At 40.7% G+C, this 17,501-nt stretch overlaps 1 protein-coding gene across 2 annotated transcripts in view; it reads left to right on the top strand.

The window, feature by feature from the left end:
• The window catches only part of RALBP1 (ralA binding protein 1), a 36,470-nt gene extending 24,751 nt beyond the window's left edge, over nt 1-11,719 (top strand). The window contains exons 2-10 of one of the 2 annotated variants that reach the window (XM_049830255.1): nt 2,290-2,383; nt 2,663-3,121; nt 4,954-5,303; nt 6,737-6,898; nt 7,369-7,500; nt 8,071-8,178; nt 8,943-9,064; nt 9,477-9,600; nt 9,872-11,719. In XM_049830255.1, coding sequence (XP_049686212.1) covers nt 2,365-2,383; nt 2,663-3,121; nt 4,954-5,303; nt 6,737-6,898; nt 7,369-7,500; nt 8,071-8,178; nt 8,943-9,064; nt 9,477-9,600; nt 9,872-10,135 — 1,740 coding nt within the window. In that variant the 5' untranslated portion in view covers nt 2,290-2,364 and the 3' untranslated portion in view covers nt 10,136-11,719. The remainder of the gene's footprint in view (nt 1-2,289; nt 2,384-2,662; nt 3,122-4,953; nt 5,304-6,736; nt 6,899-7,368; nt 7,501-8,070; nt 8,179-8,942; nt 9,065-9,476; nt 9,601-9,871) is intronic. The other variant, XM_049830253.1, reaches the window with a different exon arrangement.
• Nucleotides 11,720-17,501: the final 5,782 nt, after the last annotated feature.

The raw sequence follows: 17,501 nt of genomic DNA, 5'->3' as shown, positions 1-17,501 counted from the left end.
AGGAGCTGGTAGATAGTCCAGTCCTTATGCCAGTGGAATTGGAGTATTTATTAAATTAGCTCTGGTCTTACATAGGTACAAGGAAAAGTCATTGGCATACATTAAAGTGATGGAGAAATGCAGACTATTAGTACTAGAAGTCTTGAGGAAACAGCAAACAGAAATACCAGTTTACTAACAGTAGGTAATACTTCTTTCCACATTTAAAACTACCTGACTTGTCAAGTGCTTTCAGTAATTTTTCTTCTGTATAAATTTAGGTTGTTTATATTTCAATATATTGCATCACTGGTGAAAGGGATACAGTAATTTTATGACCAGAAGTATGGTAAAGAAAATTGGTCTACTCTGAGGTACACACGAACCCCCTCTTGCTATGGGTGAGAGATTCTCTGTGAATCTGTGATTTGTATATATTTCTAAACTTTGTTGACTTACATTGCTGAGACAAATTAAAATGGGCTGGATTTATATTTAACTTGCTCCTTCATGTCTTCTCATGAAGTCAAGAAATACCAGTTTCAGTAACGTGCTATTGCTCGTGTTACATTACCACAGATCTAGAGAAGCACCAAGGTTTGGGTTGCAACATGGAGTGTTGAGACATGTAAGGCAGGTGCCCTGTTTGTTGGTGACACTGACCTCCAAGCTTGGGTCCCCTGTGCTGACCCAGAGGATGTGCTGACACTGTTCCTAGTGTGTGTGTGTGGGAACCCTACACTGCTTAACTGGGAGCTGTTACAGCGACCGAGCAGGAAAGATTGAGGGCAGATTGTTCTGGGCTGTCTGGTGAAGGTCTGGCTTTCTGTTTGGAAATTACATCTGTGAACCCCATTTGGAAACTCAGTGCCAGCCCCATCTCATTCTCACAAAACACAATGGTGATGTGTGCTCCTCCTTTGTCCTGTAGCTGGCGCGTCAGCAGTTCTTTCCGTATCATAGTGAGATTTGAATCCTTGAACCCTTAAATGCGTTTTCTTACCCATTTCTGATTTTACAAAAAGTTTACAAGAAGAGTGAATGATGGCATAGCCAGTAAACTGGGAGGATGAGACCTGGTTGCTAGTTGTCCTCCAGTTAACAGTTGCATTTTTATATTAAAATTCACTTGGCCAGGAATAGTGCTACGATCTTTCTTCATCTTCTATGAAAGTGCATGTTTGGTAGTCCTAGGGAAGAGTCCAGGATGGGAAAGGTGAGCTGGTCAAACATTTGTAATTATTTTATGGCAGTTCCATGCATTAATACATTTCCTATATTTATTTGACTATTAAAAGCTACCTTCTACAGAGCAGCCAAGGAGGCTTCAAAATACAGACAGCTCCTTGGATGTGCTGAAATAACGCTGAGAAACTCTGCAGCCTAATACAGTTTAGAATTGGAAGAATAAAAGGCTGAGTATCGCCTGGTTCTTTTGCACAAGATCTTTCACCTGTAAAAATTACAGTTTATAATCTCATCCGTGATGCTCTCCCTTATAATCTAAGGGGGTAATTTTCCACCACCCAAAACTATTCATGCGGGAAGAGCACTTGGCTGTCAGCGTGCCTCCTCACTTGGGCAGAGGCACTGCCTGTAGGTAGTGGAAGAGCCTCAAAGGATCTGTATAACTGGGGCTTCACGCTGAAGCAAGAGCTTGCTGCCCGCTGCCTTGGGGGACACAGCTGGGGCAAATGGCATGTGAAATGTTGTCTTTGTTGATGAGGTTTCAGGCTTACTTTTCTTCTGTGGGGTACTGCATATTTAAAATCACAATTAATTGAATTGGAAGTTGCGTTGGTTTGTATGTTGTTGGGTTGGTTGTGGGGGTTTTTTATTTGTAATCCACCTTTAAAGATTTCCTTGTTCTTGCCTGAAGGATAGGCAGGGCTAGCTGCGGAGGCGTAGTTAGTTAAAAGTACTGGTGCGCATTTCAGATGGCACTTGGTGTTTTGCTGCTGAAACAGTGTACTCTGCCTGTGGATTTGTTTGAAGCTCTTGCATATACTTTTTAAGGCAAATATGCAATTTCACTGACAGGTATTGTGTTAATGTTAGTGGAATTGTTTTATTTGTCTAGTGGAAAAGTAAGCGTGCTTGGGCTTTTTTTTTTATTTTTTACTTTTTTTGTTATTTTATTTGAGGCTGAAACTTTATTAACTTCATACTTATCTTAAAATTAATAATATTCTGGAAGGCAATTGGGGAGTCAAGTGGCTGAAGATTAGTTCATTCTTAATAGAAGTTTGTTAGACTTACATGTATGTAGTAGATGATCCTTAACAGCAACTCTTATACTGTTGATTACAGGAACTAGAGAAGTTGCCAGACAGTTGTTTTTATTTTGCATTTCCTTGACTATTAGATGGGAAACTAGCCCATCAGATGGACATTGCCATTATGAGTAAGTATATAAAGTATTAATTGTTTAGATCATTCAGGAGCTGTGTGGCTTATCTTTGATGTCATTATGCAACCATGATTTAATCCTTGTCCACTTAATTGTGTAACAACTAAAGAAAACCTTCTGAAGAGTCAGGCAGGTGCTATTTTTTAATTCATGTTGCTGCTTCTCTTTCCTCTTTACATATTACTACTTATTCTTTCCCTGTTACAATATGCTATCTAGAAACTAAACAGACTTAACAGCTGTCCTCTTGCCTTCTCCTCCTTTGCTTAATAGCGGAAGGTTATGCTGCATTTCAAGAGGACAGTTCCGGTGATGAAGCTGAAAGTCCTTCAAAGTTGAAGCGGTCCAAGGGAATACATGTCTTCAAGAAACCCAGCTTTTCCAAGAAAAAGGAAAAGGATTTTAAAATAAAAGAGAAGCCCAAAGATGAAAAACACAAGGAAGACAAACATAAGGAAGACAAACATAAGGAGAAGAAGTCAAAAGACTTAACTGCAGCAGATGTTGTAAAACAGTGGAAAGAGAAGAAGAAAAAGAAAAAGCCAATTCAGGAGACAGAGATACCTCAAGTGGATGTTCCAAGTCATAGACCCGTGTTTGGCATTCCTTTGTCTGATGCGGTAGACAGGACCATGATGTATGATGGCATCCGCCTGCCAGCAGTTTTCCGTGAATGTATAGATTACGTAGAGAAGTATGGCATGAAATGTGAAGGCATCTACAGAGTTTCAGGTACTCTGGGCACACTGACATGCAGGTTCCTGAGGTCTTTACTTGCAGTTTTGATATTATTTTACCATTTTCACCATGTAGAGACTCTGTTTATAGCTGCATTGATTTTAATTATCAAAAAGATAATCAGGTAGCTAAAGTTAAGCAAACCCATAGGTCTGAAGTACCAGAAAAGTTGCTAGTATGGTGGTACTGCTGCTTAATGGCAGTAAAAATATGCTTGTTTTTGGCCTTTTGTGATAGGATAGTAACGATGAATAAAATGTGTTAGTATGGCTAGCTTGTATTTTTTTTACTTCTGCATTAGAAATACAATGCTAGTTGATTGCAAAAGCAAAGATGAGATATAACCATTTTATTACTTAAGCATTCCACTAAGTTGCTTTTTCCAGTTACTTCCATTGTATGTTTATTTTTCCTTAAACAACTTTTTTTTGAGCAAATACACTAATAAGCAGAAAAATACAAGTTTCACTATTTAAGCTTAACAACAGTAGGCTAATTAACCATTGTAGTTGTGTAACACCAGCTTATATAAATGAAACATCAGAACTGTAGTCATGTTAAATAGAACAGTCCCTTTATTTGTGACCTGCAGCTGCTATACAACTCGTGTAAGTACCTCTGTGGGTATGTTTAAGGGAGCAAGAACAAGTGAGAAAAGGACTGTGAGGAAAAGCATTTTAAATAAGTTACCTAGCACTGTAGAACAGTAATGAAATTATTTTAAAGGCTTCATTAAGCTGTCTTCATGCTGTCGATCTGCATGGTATTTGGGAAGCATGCATAAATACCGCAGCAGCTTAAGTTGTTTCTTCATCTTGCCTATTGGGACATTCTGGTTGTGTGTTTTTTCAAGACACGATGTGTTGCGAAGGTTCATAGAAGAAGGTGTGCTTCTGTAAAGCATTTTTGATGTTTGTGCTTTCTAGGTGTTCTCCAGTGCAATAGCACCCTCTTGTGTGTGTAAGATTATTTAAATTGAGGGCTCAGACAGACAATGATTGCAGTGGCTTAACCACCTACCTGCTGTCGTGATGACTAAGACGTGAAACTGAGCATATTTTACCTGGCATTTACCATGGGCTGAGTACACCCAGTTTTGCTTATTGTGTATGAGCCAGACCATGGCAGTGCACTGAGTTGGTGTAAACCAAGTGGGTGTTTGAGCTTTAAGAATGAAATTTCCCCGAGTTTAGGAAGATTACAATGTCACTGAGTTATTAAAACACCTTACTGAAAAACTTGGCTGGGTGGAATAATTATGTGGACACCACTTTTATTCATGCAGTGTCTCAAATCAAGAATCCTGTGTGAGATTCCTCCACTGAGGAGGGCCAGCTGGAAGTCTGGAAACTACAAAGTTTAGGTTTTGTTTTGACAGAGGGAAGCTGTTATAGGTAGAACTTGTTCCGCAGTATTTGAGTTAACTTATTTGCTGCTTGGTTTAGGGCTGTATAATGGAACAGCCTGAAAGATGCTGACTGCAAATACACAATGATCTTATGTTACCCCCACCCTTCCTTCCTCACCCCATTTTATGTTCCTTGATGCAAGTGAATGCTGGAGACAGTTCTGATTCAGAGCTTCAGCAGTGCTGTGGTTTTGCTTCACAGTAGTAGTCAGTGCTTTTAGAATCAGTGATCATGTAATTTTTCAGTCATGATTTTAACTTTGTTCCATGTGGATAATCTTTAAAAGGTTTTCTTCAATTAGCTTAAATTGTAAGGAGAGGTGAAATAAATGCATCTCAAAAAAAAAAAAGTTTAAATATAACTATTATACATTTACAGTTGAAGATTTCTCTTAATTCTTGATCTAAATATTTTAAGGAATAAAATCAAAAGTTGATGAGCTAAAAGCAGCCTATGATCGAGAAGAATCTCCCAATCTGGAAGAATACGAGCCCAATACAGTAGCCAGCTTGCTGAAACAGTACCTACGAGAACTGCCTGAAAACTTGCTTACCAAAGAGCTAATGCCCCGCTTTGAAGATGCTTGTGGAAAGAGCACAGAAGCTGAGAAAGTTCAGGAATGCCAGAGGTTGCTGAAAGAGTTGCCAGAGTGTAACCATCTCCTAATTTCTTGGCTGATTGTGCATATGGACCATGTTATTGCAAAGGAACTGGAAACAAAAATGAACATCCAGAATATTTCTATAGTGCTCAGCCCTACTGTTCAGGTACGTGCACCACACAGCAAGTGTTAGAGCAGAACTTCAGCCCAAGAAAGACTTTGTGGGAGTTCTCTTGCAGGTGGGAATCAGGTACTGTCTGATACAGTTAAGCTAAATTACAGCTTCTCTTTATACCTTGGGAACCTAAAATGCTGGGAAAGGGGGAACAAAAGACTTTCTGGATGTAAGCTTGCTTACTATGAGTCTGACATTGGGTTACTATGAGAGTATTGCAACGACTGCTGTCAGGGTTTTAATTCTGTTGTGAACAGAAGTAATTTTAATGTTGAATTTGTCCAATAATTCAAGTAGATACACAATTTCTGTGGGCTTTTGATTCAGTGATATTTTAGAAAAGAGTATATTGTTGCTTAATTTTAATATCAAGCCAATGAACCCTGTCCTGCAAATAGATCTTCCTGGTGCAGTAATGACTTCAGTATAATGGCTTTGGTGTCTGCAGTCAAATGGCTGGGGAAAAAGCCTGACTTCTTAGTTTTCCAGTAAGATTTTGTGTTTTCTGGGTTGAGTAATTCCTTAATAAAGATCTTGGATATATTTAATTTAAATACAGCTCAGAGTTAGTCCAGTGCATAATGGAAACATGGCATTATTGGGTGTGGGTCTTCTAGAAGAAAACCCACACTTTAGAAAAGCTTGGTTTTATAGTTAAGAGTCTAGGTGGAGGCCCAGTAGTGAAAGGGCTGGGTATTATCCTTGGCTGTTTTGCTGTGCCAGTCACTTTCTAGATAACAAAAGAAGTAACAATTCATGTAAAACAATGCAGGCCCAATCATGTTTTGTTGTTAAGTAGATTTTAGCAATTAAAATGCAGGTAGTGACAGAACTCTAACCTTTCTTTCAGGATAAATTTTTGAATTGTAGTGGAAGTTACAGTATCAAAATAAATACTTGCTTCTGTCTCATGTTAAAACAAGGAATACAGTAGCAGCTCCTTTCAAACTCCTTTTTCTACTATATTAAATCATCTGAGAGAGAAGTTGCAGAAAATACTTACAGGTTAGGGGAGGAGAGAGAAGGTAGCTAGTAACCAGCCATAGCACAGTATGGCTGGTGTTCCCTTTTACCCATTGCTGTCACTAACTATGTTTACATGAGTAAAAAGAAAGATTTTAATATATTCCTTTATCTACCAGTGATGGATATAATTGTGGTAGGTTAAGATATGTGAAAATTCTGAGTTGAGTTTAGCATAAAAATGCCTCAGATACACAGGTGAGAGAGACAGTGAAGTGATTCCTTGAGGCCAGCACTGCGTCATTTAAATTATCATTTTTAATCCAGATTTTAATCTCTTAGGACAAAATAACATGACTACAACACACAGAAAGGCATACCAAAGGCTGTTCTGTTTCTGGAGAAAGATAAAAGTGATGTGAATAAATCATCTTAACCAATACTTTGTCCTTTCTTTACAGATCAGCAACCGTGTCTTGTATGTATTTTTTACACATGTTCAAGATTTCTTTGGGAATGTGACCCTAAAGCAGGTGACAAAACCGCTTCGCTGGTCAAATATGGCAACAATGCCAGCACTTCCAGAAACACAGGAAAGCATAAAAGAAGAAATAAGACGACAGGTTGGCAATTACTTTAGCCTTTTTCTGTTTATCTTTGCCCTGGCTTTTATGCATTCAGCAGTAAATTCTCCTAAACTTTTAACATACTCTGTAATTCCATCACAATTGTCCTGTCAGTGGAGACTACTGGAAAGAGACTAATGATATTCTTGCCCATATTATGTGTGGAAAGTTGTTATGGTCTTATGGTTATAGCCATGTCTTTTGTGGAGTGCTTTGCTATGTAGTTCAGTAGTTTTCTTGTGGGAGGAAGGGTAGGAGAATGTGGTAAAGAGAGTGGTTTCTTTAATATTGCTCTTCAGCTAGTTATAGATTGTGTCCTGAATGTATGTGAACACTTGTTGGTCAACATGTCAAGCTTTGAAAACCAGAACTCTAAGCCTGTTGCCAGGAAGCCAAGAAGATTCTTCCTTTCAGCCTGTCCTACTATGATATATTAAAGACACTGATTTCTCTGGCAATATTTCTAGGAGTTCCTACTGAACTGTTTACACAGAGACTTGCAGGCAGGGATAAAAGACTTATCCAAAGAAGAGAGACTCTGGGAGGTGCAAAGAATTTTAACAGCTCTTAAGAGGAAACTAAGAGAAGCTAAGCGCCAGGTGGGTAACCTTTCTATTTATTGGCCAAGCATCTAAGTCATGGATCCCTACTTTGTAACAATGCAGAGACACCCAGTTAGATCAAACCATGTTTCAATATTTTTACTGCAGATTTTTTTCATCTTGACTTTACATGGCTGATGAGAAATCGCATTTTCTGGTTAGCTGGCTCTCCCTAGGGACAGCAAGGTCTTCACACTCCTTCACAGCTGTTTACAAAAAAAAAAACCCCAAAAAAACACCACCAACCAAAAAAACCTTAGTGTTTGACAGAACATGTATTCATTATATGCTTAAGTTTGACAGAGCATGTATTCATTATATGCTTAAACAGTGTGTCCTGGAGTACCAAGAGGAATTACTGGAAGATTCAAGGTTAACAAACTTCAGAAACATTTTTTTTAATTGCTCGTATGTCCCAGAGAAGGGACAGACCTTGCTGAAAACTTCAGACAGCTGAGATGGTGAATCTAGATTTGGAAAATCATATATTAAGAAAAAATCTTTTTTACAGTAACTAGAGTGACTGGGGAAGCTGTCCTTTTAAGTGTCATTCTCTTTCTCTGGCAGGAGTGTGAAACAAAGATTGCACAAGAAATTGCTAGCCTTTCAAAGGAGGACATCTCCAAAGAAGAAATGAATGAGAACGAAGAAGTTATAAATATTCTGCTTGCACAGGTAGATCTTACCTGTTTGTCTGCTGGTCTTTTCTTGTTCTGTATCTTTCAGAAATATTAAACATTCTTTTGTTCCTTCTAATGCAATGGGAAATTGCAGGCTTAAAGGGCTCTCTCTATCCATTAAAATACAAGGCTTTGTTTTGATGGTAAATAAAGTAGGGAAGGAATGCTGATTGCAGGAGTAAACCCAAGGTTGAGTAGACTCTTGTTAACAGCAGAAAGGAGACACTGTGCAACAACAACAACAAAAAGTAGCCTTTGTTGTTAATGTACTTAGAAAGCACTTTCAAATCCAACCAGTTTCAACACCTTTAACTACTTTCCTGCTGATCAAAGGAAGTATGGCAAGTATTTTGGCTTTTTTGCCTTCCTTTGCTTCCCTCAGTAGCTTTGATATTCTCTCCACTGTACGTTCCTCCTTATATTCATCTTCAAAGATGTATTTTATAATTCAGTTTTTCTAGTTATTTTACTGGTTAGCCAGAGCTTTCCCCTGTGATTTAAGAAAATAGGCAGCCAAACATGCCAGAATTTGGTGCATCATCTCCACAACTATTCAATACAGTGATCATCTTGAGGATTCAGAGCGGATTGTTGGTTTTGAACTTACATTTGCTTTGAGGTCTCGATGAATCAGTTCAAAGCAGGCATGCTAACCAATTCTACTGTAAGTATTTTAGAGAACAGCATCATCTCATACTTATCATATGTTCCTGTAGAAAATAAAGTCAAGGCTCTAAGTGAACTAATTGATCATTGCAGGAGAATGAGATTTTAACAGAACAAGAAGAACTGCTGGCCATGGAGCAATTTCTGCGGAGACAGATTGCCTCAGAGAAGGAAGAAATAGATCGCCTTCGAGCAGAAATAGCTGAAATACAAAGGTAAAAGGGAGACTGCTTACACTGGAGCCCCCACCAGGCAGCGAGCACTCTGATTAAAAGTACATATATGCTCTTCTGAAATAATACTCTAAACTGCACTTAAAAGCTTACCCTATGAACATCACATTTGAAAGCCACCTCTTTTTATTGAAATCTCAGCAATTTTGGACCTTTCAGGATATTTTCTGTTAGTGTAACAATGGAATTATGATCTAAAGGAAACTAGACCTTGTGCACTACAAAAAATCCCCCAAGGACTTCACTGGTTTATCAAATAAAGCTTTAAAAGGAAATTCTGATTTTGTTTTTAAACTGTTCCAGATTAGTGGATGTAAGTTAACTCTTTTCTGCTGCTACAGTTCTGGCAGACCCAAGGAAGTGTTTAAATTGGAGTTTGTCATTGGTCTTTCAGTCGCCAGCAGCATGGCCGAAGTGAAACCGAGGAATATTCTTCCGAGAGTGAAAGTGAGAGTGAAGATGAGGAGGAATTGCAGGTCATCCTGGAAGATTTGCAGAGACAGAATGAGGAACTGGAGGTAAGATTTGAGTCTATTAATTAGCACTCTTCTCAGTGGTTACTTGATTTAGTCTGTGCAGAGATGTTTGCGCATGTGCAAACTGGCAGTTTTGCATCAATTTTGCCTAGGCATATAGCCCATGTGCTCTGTTTTTAAATCACTGTTGTGTAGAAGTCCACGTTGCTGTCTGGGTTAACAGCAAAGCTTCACTGTGCAATGCTAAGTGGCCTCCCTAAGCTACAGCAATTCTTTGTCAGGAGCCCTGATGTTTGTTTTCCTTACTTAAAAGATAAAGAACAATCACCTGAACCAAGCTATTCATGAGGAGCGAGAGGCCATCATAGAACTGCGAGTACAGCTTCGACTACTGCAGCGAGCTAAATCGGAGCACCAGGTGCAGGAAGAAGAGGAGCCAGAAAAACATGGGGGTGTTTCTCAGCAGCAAAGAGACGGTGTCCTAGACACAAAAGCAGCCAAAGAGCAGCCAAAAGCAAGCAAGGAGCAGCAAGTCAAGCCATCGCCAAGTAAAGACAGGAAAGAAACTCCAATTTGATCCGTCTCCTTGGATATGCATAAAATCAACTGAACTGTGCAAATTACTGTAATTTGAGTCAAACTGCACAACTTACTGCTGGCTGTGTACATTCTGTAAAGAAACTTCTCTTTTAAGCCCTGGAGACTTTTGTCTCTAATACTTGGTGGCTTCTACTCCTCAGACTCAGGTGAGTTTGCAGAAGCCAGAAGAGTTTTCCAATTAGTATCAGATTATTTCAAGACTTGTTTCCTTCAGGTGAATTAAAATAATTCAGTAACAGTTTCATTTTAAACCAAAATCATTATTTACATTCATTGGAGCAGAAGTGGAAGATCTCATTTTCAGTAAATAAACAAGAACCTACCCACACTTACTAATTATTTGCCTTGTGAATCTATTCATCCTCATTTACCATTATTTCTGCTTATTAACCTAGTCACTTCTTGCTTGTGCCTTTGATACCTTTCTGATGCAGATTATATACAAGGGAGCTTTAAATTTATTCTGGGTTGGCTGAAAAGGTGGGAGACTGGGGTATTGTGTTTACCTAATATGCCCTTAAGCTTCATTTTTGTTCTGAGATGTACTGAATAAATGTAAAAACTTGAGAGATGTTATTTATGTCCCTGTATGACAGAAATGTTCGTCAAGAGCTATTCATGTCTTTTAGTGATGTAGGTAACCCACTTACTCATTTATAAACCACCGTCATCATACCTGTTTAAGACAGACCTGTTAAGGCTGTGTTCACACTGCTGCCATATAGCCAAGAGCTTTTTCTTCATCCATTTAAAATGTTTCAGTCCCTTGGAGAAAACCACTGACAGATGCTTTAGGCAGCGAGGGGGATGGGTTATGTCACTTGAGGTAGATCTGCCTGACCAAGCAATATAGCATTTCCCTCTGCAGAAATGCAAGTCTCTTGTGCTTTCCAAATAAGCCTGAAGAATGATGCCAACAGGAGGCACTGGGGGTTCAGCAATAGCCTTCCCCACCCCCCCTCCCCCCCGTTGTTTAACAAGCCAACAACAACCACCAGGGACTTGCTTTTGGTTTGGCTGTTTTACTGCTTCTACCCATTGAAAGCCTCCATGCTGGCAGTTAAGGGCCAGCTAATGTTTTAGATATACTCATGAGACTCATCCATAAGTTCATATGTAGACAGCAAATTCCACAGCGTGCATATAGGCTATCTTATTTTTTAATCTGGATATTTATTTTCAGCACCTGTTGGATGTGGTTGTATTCTTTATCTATTGCACTGTTGTGAATCATTGGCCATGATTTGATTTTGTACAAATAATGCTTTGATATGTTACAAAAAACAGCATAGTATTTTTTTAAAATTTGGAAAAAAGGTTTATAAACACAAATGTGGTCAGATGACAAATGTAAACTAAAGCATTATCCCTTGCCTTCGTTACATACATTTTGTATTTGCTGGCAATATTTAAACCTGTTTGTTTGTTTAATTCACACTAATTCCTATTGAAGTGTCATGGATTTTTCTAATGTTCTTCAGACAAATCTCCTAATATTGGTTAACTTTTATTTTGTTAGGATTGTATTGATCAAGCAAATAAATTCAACAGCCATTTGAAAGTAGCTTCTAATTTATATACTTCCTAATGTATAATATCTTTTTTCTAATGCAAATGATAGTTAACTCTTCTTGGGTAGCTACTTGCAGTTGAGAAGTTTATATGAAAAATTAACTCAGGCTTTCTAAATACATTTCCTCTGAAAGAACAGTCTGCAACCGAGTGTCATAGAAAGCTTCCATAACTCAGCTGCAGATCAAGTTTAATTTGACCAAATTAAAGATTTTAAGACTTTGCTTCTATTACTGCTAGAGATTTCAGCTGCAAAGGTAAAAACCATCCTATGTATTCACATCATTATTTCCAACACATGAACACCTCTCTTGCAACAGTACAATGCACTTGAAGCGTCTAGGTGGAGGTGGAATTGCTGCTCCTGCAGTAACACAGCAACTGTAACCAGAAATTTAGTTTAAAAACACCTGAAAGATGTCTCTTTAAAATTTTCTTGCACATTCTTTCAAATCATACATCCAATAATAAAACTCCTGTAGTTGAAATCGTAACTGCAAGTCAATGCTGGCCAAATCAAGCACACCCCGATAGCACTGAAGCCCGACAGCCCCAGGGAAGTCCCCAGGCAGGTACCCAAGGCAGCAGCATCCTGAGCCCTGGCTACCACCACCCCCTTGCAGGGGACCGCAGGAGGCCATGCCTCAGCCCTTCTCCTCTGCCCTGCTCAGAGGCAGGTGGGGCTGGGGCAGGGCTCCACTCCTCCTGCCCTGACAACCTCCACCAAAGGGCAGCAGCAGCTTTACTCCCACACCTGCAGTGCTTGTGGTGAAAAAGCCACACTAGCAGCTGTTTCAAAGACTACATGCAGCAGTTGCAAATAACTAGCTGAAAAAGCCAAAGCTCATTGCAGATAAAGTGGGAAGTAATTACAACAGATTAATCTTGAGCATGTTGTTCAGATCACTTTATAATCTGCCTTATCACTCCCAAGTGCCTTACAATGAAATCTGTGAGCTGCAGTGCTCAGGCGATCACCTCCCATGGTGCCAACAATGCCTGCACAGCAGGCCGCTTTCACAGACTCCATGCAAGTCTTGAACAACCAATTTATCTAAATCTAAGGATTTTAAATACATTTAAATTGATTTTAAATAAGACGTTTTCCAACAACATAGAGCTTGTATGTGCCGGGTGCAGCAACAGAACCGCTTGTCAGACCCTTTGGACAAAATACCAGACTGACTTACCTTTACTGAAAGGAAGAAACAACAGGCCTGCAATGTTAGGTCTGGTGTTCTGGACTTTTAAAACTTTTGTGGCAGTTGGATGTGACCCATCTGCCTTCCTCTTAAAAATCTAAGTGTTTCCACCACAGAGCATTACTTCAGAGAAAGCAGGGGACACTGGGACAGGGGACTACGTACCTCACCTGTTTTTATAGTCCTTTTCAACACAAGCCTGGAACAGATTTTGTCAGTCAGTCAGAAACCCAAAGGAGCAAGAAGCACCATATAATCAAGTTACTGGGCCTACAATGCCAACATGAATCAGGACACAAACCTGTTTTTGCCAGCAGCAGATTACTTGCATCTAACTGGAAATGTGACAGCTTTTATACTTACCGAAATACTACAACTGTACAATGAACCAACTTCAGACATCCTAATACCAAGCAGGGTTTTTTCCTCCTAATAAAGTCTTTTTACTCAGAAAAATAGCAGCCTGAAATGAACTGTTGTTGCCTGAACAGTTGAAAAGGGTGGGGGGTTTATTTTATTTATTGAAAGATAAGGAAAAACCAAAAAAACCCAACTCCAGAACAATGAGCAGCACTCCTCTCAGATCACATCCCTACCGCAAGTCTAAAAACATCAGCTTGCATCCAACATCTTGCAGGATTCAGCTGGCCTTCCAGGTTTCCTGAGCTCTGCGTTGTCCACACCAGATTTCCAACACTGGCTCTGCTTCATTCTCACAGAAGCCAAAGCTGCCTGTTGTGGTATGATTCTGAAAGGTTTCCTCTCCAGTGCAGTGAGGTACTTTGTGAGCACTGTTGTGTAACACAGTCCTACAGGGAACCATGAGAGGTTCCAGAAATTCATCGTCTTTCATGACGAAGATAAAGGACTGCTGTACAGGAAGCTTCCACCTCCATTTACTAATTCCAACACTAGTATTGCATGGATTCATTTTCACCTCTGTGTCCTGTCAGATTAATGAGCCAAGTCTAATTTTTAAAATCAGTGTATTGAAGCCAAGAATTTTATACTTGACCATGTAAGACTACTCTCTTTCAATTAAAAAAAATTAAAACATCAATCCAAATCTCTGCCAAAAAGAGGTTTGATCAAGCTTAATCTGTCAAGGTTTTAATTGTTCAGCATGCACCTCTGACTCACAGCACTTCATCTGCAGAGGGAAAAATGCCTCATCCAGCCCAAACATAGCTTATATCCAACAGCACAAGTTCCCTACAGTGTTCTTTAAAACACACTCTGACAGCAGAAGCCAGCAGCACTGTGCTCTGTACCAGAGAATGGCTGTCAGTCCTTCCAGTCCCAGGGAGACAAGGCACAGCCGGGCTTGCATAGTCTTGGGCCAAGCCCCTGGGTGCTCCTCCATCCCATCACAGATATGGATGCCCAAAGCAATACCTGTCAGACCAGATCCCTGGGGTGCACCGTGCTTCCAGCTCAGTGCTGACCCTCCTGGACACAATGGACTGCTACCAAGTTTCATCTAGAGTTTCTTGTGTTGCTGACCATCTTCACAACATGAGCAAGAAGGTCTGCCAAAGGATTATGTTGCAAAGTGTATGATTTTAACCAGACAACCCCACTCCCACGCACTGGAAGAATTCCCCATCTAAACTGCAAAACACAGAAGTTCTCAATACAGTGAAGTTACAGCTCAGGGCAGTGAGAGCAGCCCTTGCTCCTGCTGGCATGCCCCATGACCTGCCCTGGCCCTACCCTGACTGTAGAAGAGCCATAACAGTAGCTGACAGCCCTTCTACATCTTCTACTAACCGTATCCAAAAGCGGGGCCTGTGGGGAAGAGGTGGGCAGACATCAGGAAAAAAGGCCAAGACCAAAGGTCACTGCATCCTAAAACTTCTAAGGCTGTTCCTCAAGTTATTGTGACTTGTCAGCTGACTCCTCTCTAGAACTCCCAGATGCTCCCCCACAGCCTCCCCTGTCAGGGCTGCTCCATCCTCCAAAGCAGGAACGCACCAAGGCCACTGGAGAGAGACTAATCCACTGTGAACTGGGGCTTGTCAGCGTAGGCCTTCCCCTTCCCAAATCCCCCTTCTCTGCTGGACTCCCAGGTCCAGGAGAGGAACTGCAGCACTGCCTGCCTTGCCACAGCCTAAAGTTCCCCTTCAGAGGGGGAAGGGAGCTGGCAGCACAGCCTTACTTGGCTACAGCTCAGCAGACGATTGGGGAAGTCAGCAGTCTAAGCCTTTTGATTTGACAGATGGGAGTACTGCATCTCAGATTCCTGCACTAAGGAATGCCATTTACCAGTGAGCAAGAGGTCCACGTGGGAGTCCTGATGAGCTCCTGCTGCTACACCCTCCCTTACACAGAACCTCACCCCGGTACTGTGGGCCACTGCCTGTTTTATCACAGTGCAGGGCCTTGAGGTAGACAAGGGCGGGACATCTCTGCTGACAGTACTGCTTATAGGAAACAACACTGTCAGGCACAAAAATCCAGGAGGTGACTAAAAAAAGAAAAACAAAACCCCTCAGTCAAGAGACCAGAAGAAACAACTGTGAAATAAATGACCAATACAAGAGAAACAGCCCAGCCCCCATTTGAACCTTGGTTGTCACCTTACTCAAAACAAGTTTATCTATCTGGGTTCTTACCCAGGAAACCTGGATTGACTAAAAAATAACTGAAATTTCTTTTGATGTTCAAACAGTGCACCTCTCCTCCTCTCAGCAGCCTTGTTAAAAAACATGCAGAGAAATGTGCTCAGTACCTTCACTTTTCACAGTCATGATTCAAAACCACCTGCAGGTAATCCTCTTAAAACATTTCCCATACAGAAAGATTACCACACCTCTGCGGAAATGGGTTATAGTATTTCAAGCAGAACATGATGGGAGGGCTGTAAGATCTTTAAACATCTGTTTACTTGTCTCTGCTAAGTCACTCTGTACTTTAATCGGCTAGATGTAGTCCAACCTCAACAGCAAGTGAACCCTAAAACAATCCTATTACCTTGGGCTCTTTATTTATTTTTCTGATCTAAGTAAAGTAAAAGTTAAGTAAAACTAAAAGGCAGAGTCTGAAAGCACTTGGGGGTGGGGGAGGAGAAGATCATGCACATTTTAAATGAGCTTTCCTGTCAGTCTTAAATTTTTAAGGCAGTCTATCAGTATGTCCTAACTCTGCATATAAAGAAAAGATTAATCACTTTAAATGTACTTTCCATGTTGTCTGAATGCCAGCACAGATAGATGAGCCTTTCCCATCAGCATCAGAGAGGGGAGAAGTGACATGAGAGAACAAGTGGAATACAGAACCAGCTTTTGTCCATCTGCCTGTCTCAGACTCCTCTTCCCATCCTACCAAGACAGAGAGGTCCCCAGGCTGAAATCAGGTCAGAAAACATGAGCACTGCACACAAGTTTCCACATCAAAGGACAAGGGAACAAAAGGAGACCTTGCCAACGGGAAGGAACCCAATCAAAGCGTCAGAGTGTGCCTGAGCCAAAGGACACACTTTGAAATTCTCCCCTTTCTTCCCATCCATTACCAATTCAAGTCAGCCATCTCTGAATGCTGATGTCTGACAGCACAAGAAAATGGGGCAAGCACTAACAAGTACGTAACAAGTAACTGAGGAGGTATGATCCATTGACTGAACATGGCCAGACCTAAACCTGCACAGGAGGGTTGCCAAGCCCATGCAAACATTTATTTCAGCTGGGCTGAAATTAGCCTGCTGTTATGCAGTCCTAATGAACATAGGATCTTGTCCATAGGGCCAGGCATTTGTGCAACAGCCATGTGGGACATTCAAAACAGCAAAAACTGGTTTCCAAGTGTCAGTCATGTCTTAAAAACAGACACTTGCCAGTTTTATTGGCATGAGATCTGCATTAAAGTGTAGTAAGGAAATGGCCCTACCAAATCCTAACGGGTCTCTGAGGAGGAACAACTGAAGACAGAGAACCTGCTGTGAAAAACTGCAAGCAGGAGAAAGGCAGACAGCACTGTAACCAGGACATAGGAAAAAAGGGATTTCCCATGCAGAAGCTCCAAGAGGAGTGAGCCAGGAGATTAAATGGAATACAGTGAAAATTGCTTGTGAAGTACTGATTTGGTATTCTACCAGGAAGGCGGCGGGTAGAGCTATGTTACTGCTTTTGGGAAACCATGGACCAACAGATGATGATTCAGGAGCCACCTCATTTTCTGCTCAAGAAATACTGACCAAGAGAGAAATGAATTGAGATACAAAGCTCAAATCTTTCTTCAGGGGAGACACACACAAGGGAATTCACCAGGATCTTTGGCAGTGTTCCCAGACATTGCCCCACAGAAAGAACAGCTCCTTTTTTCACTACAGAACTAAGATGCACATTTCTCCAAACCCCATATCCTTAGGGACAAGTTGAATCTTGAATTACTGACATCACTAACACTGCCAGCATGAGAAAACTCCCTATCAGAGTTCAGCAATAGAGACCACATCCCTCAGGCTGTAGATCAAATGCTCTTGGGCAACACTGAGAATAAAGCAAGTCTTTCCTTCTCTTTCATTCTTGGGAATCACCAAATGAAGCAGAGAAGAGGCAGACAGATCTGTGA

The sequence above is a fragment of the Accipiter gentilis genome, chromosome 27 (assembly GCF_929443795.1).
Source record: "Accipiter gentilis chromosome 27, bAccGen1.1, whole genome shotgun sequence".
In the NCBI taxonomy this organism is placed as follows: domain Eukaryota; kingdom Metazoa; phylum Chordata; class Aves; order Accipitriformes; family Accipitridae; genus Astur; species Astur gentilis.
Note: the sequence above shows the minus strand (reverse complement) of the source record. Positions and strands in the feature narration are given on the sequence as shown.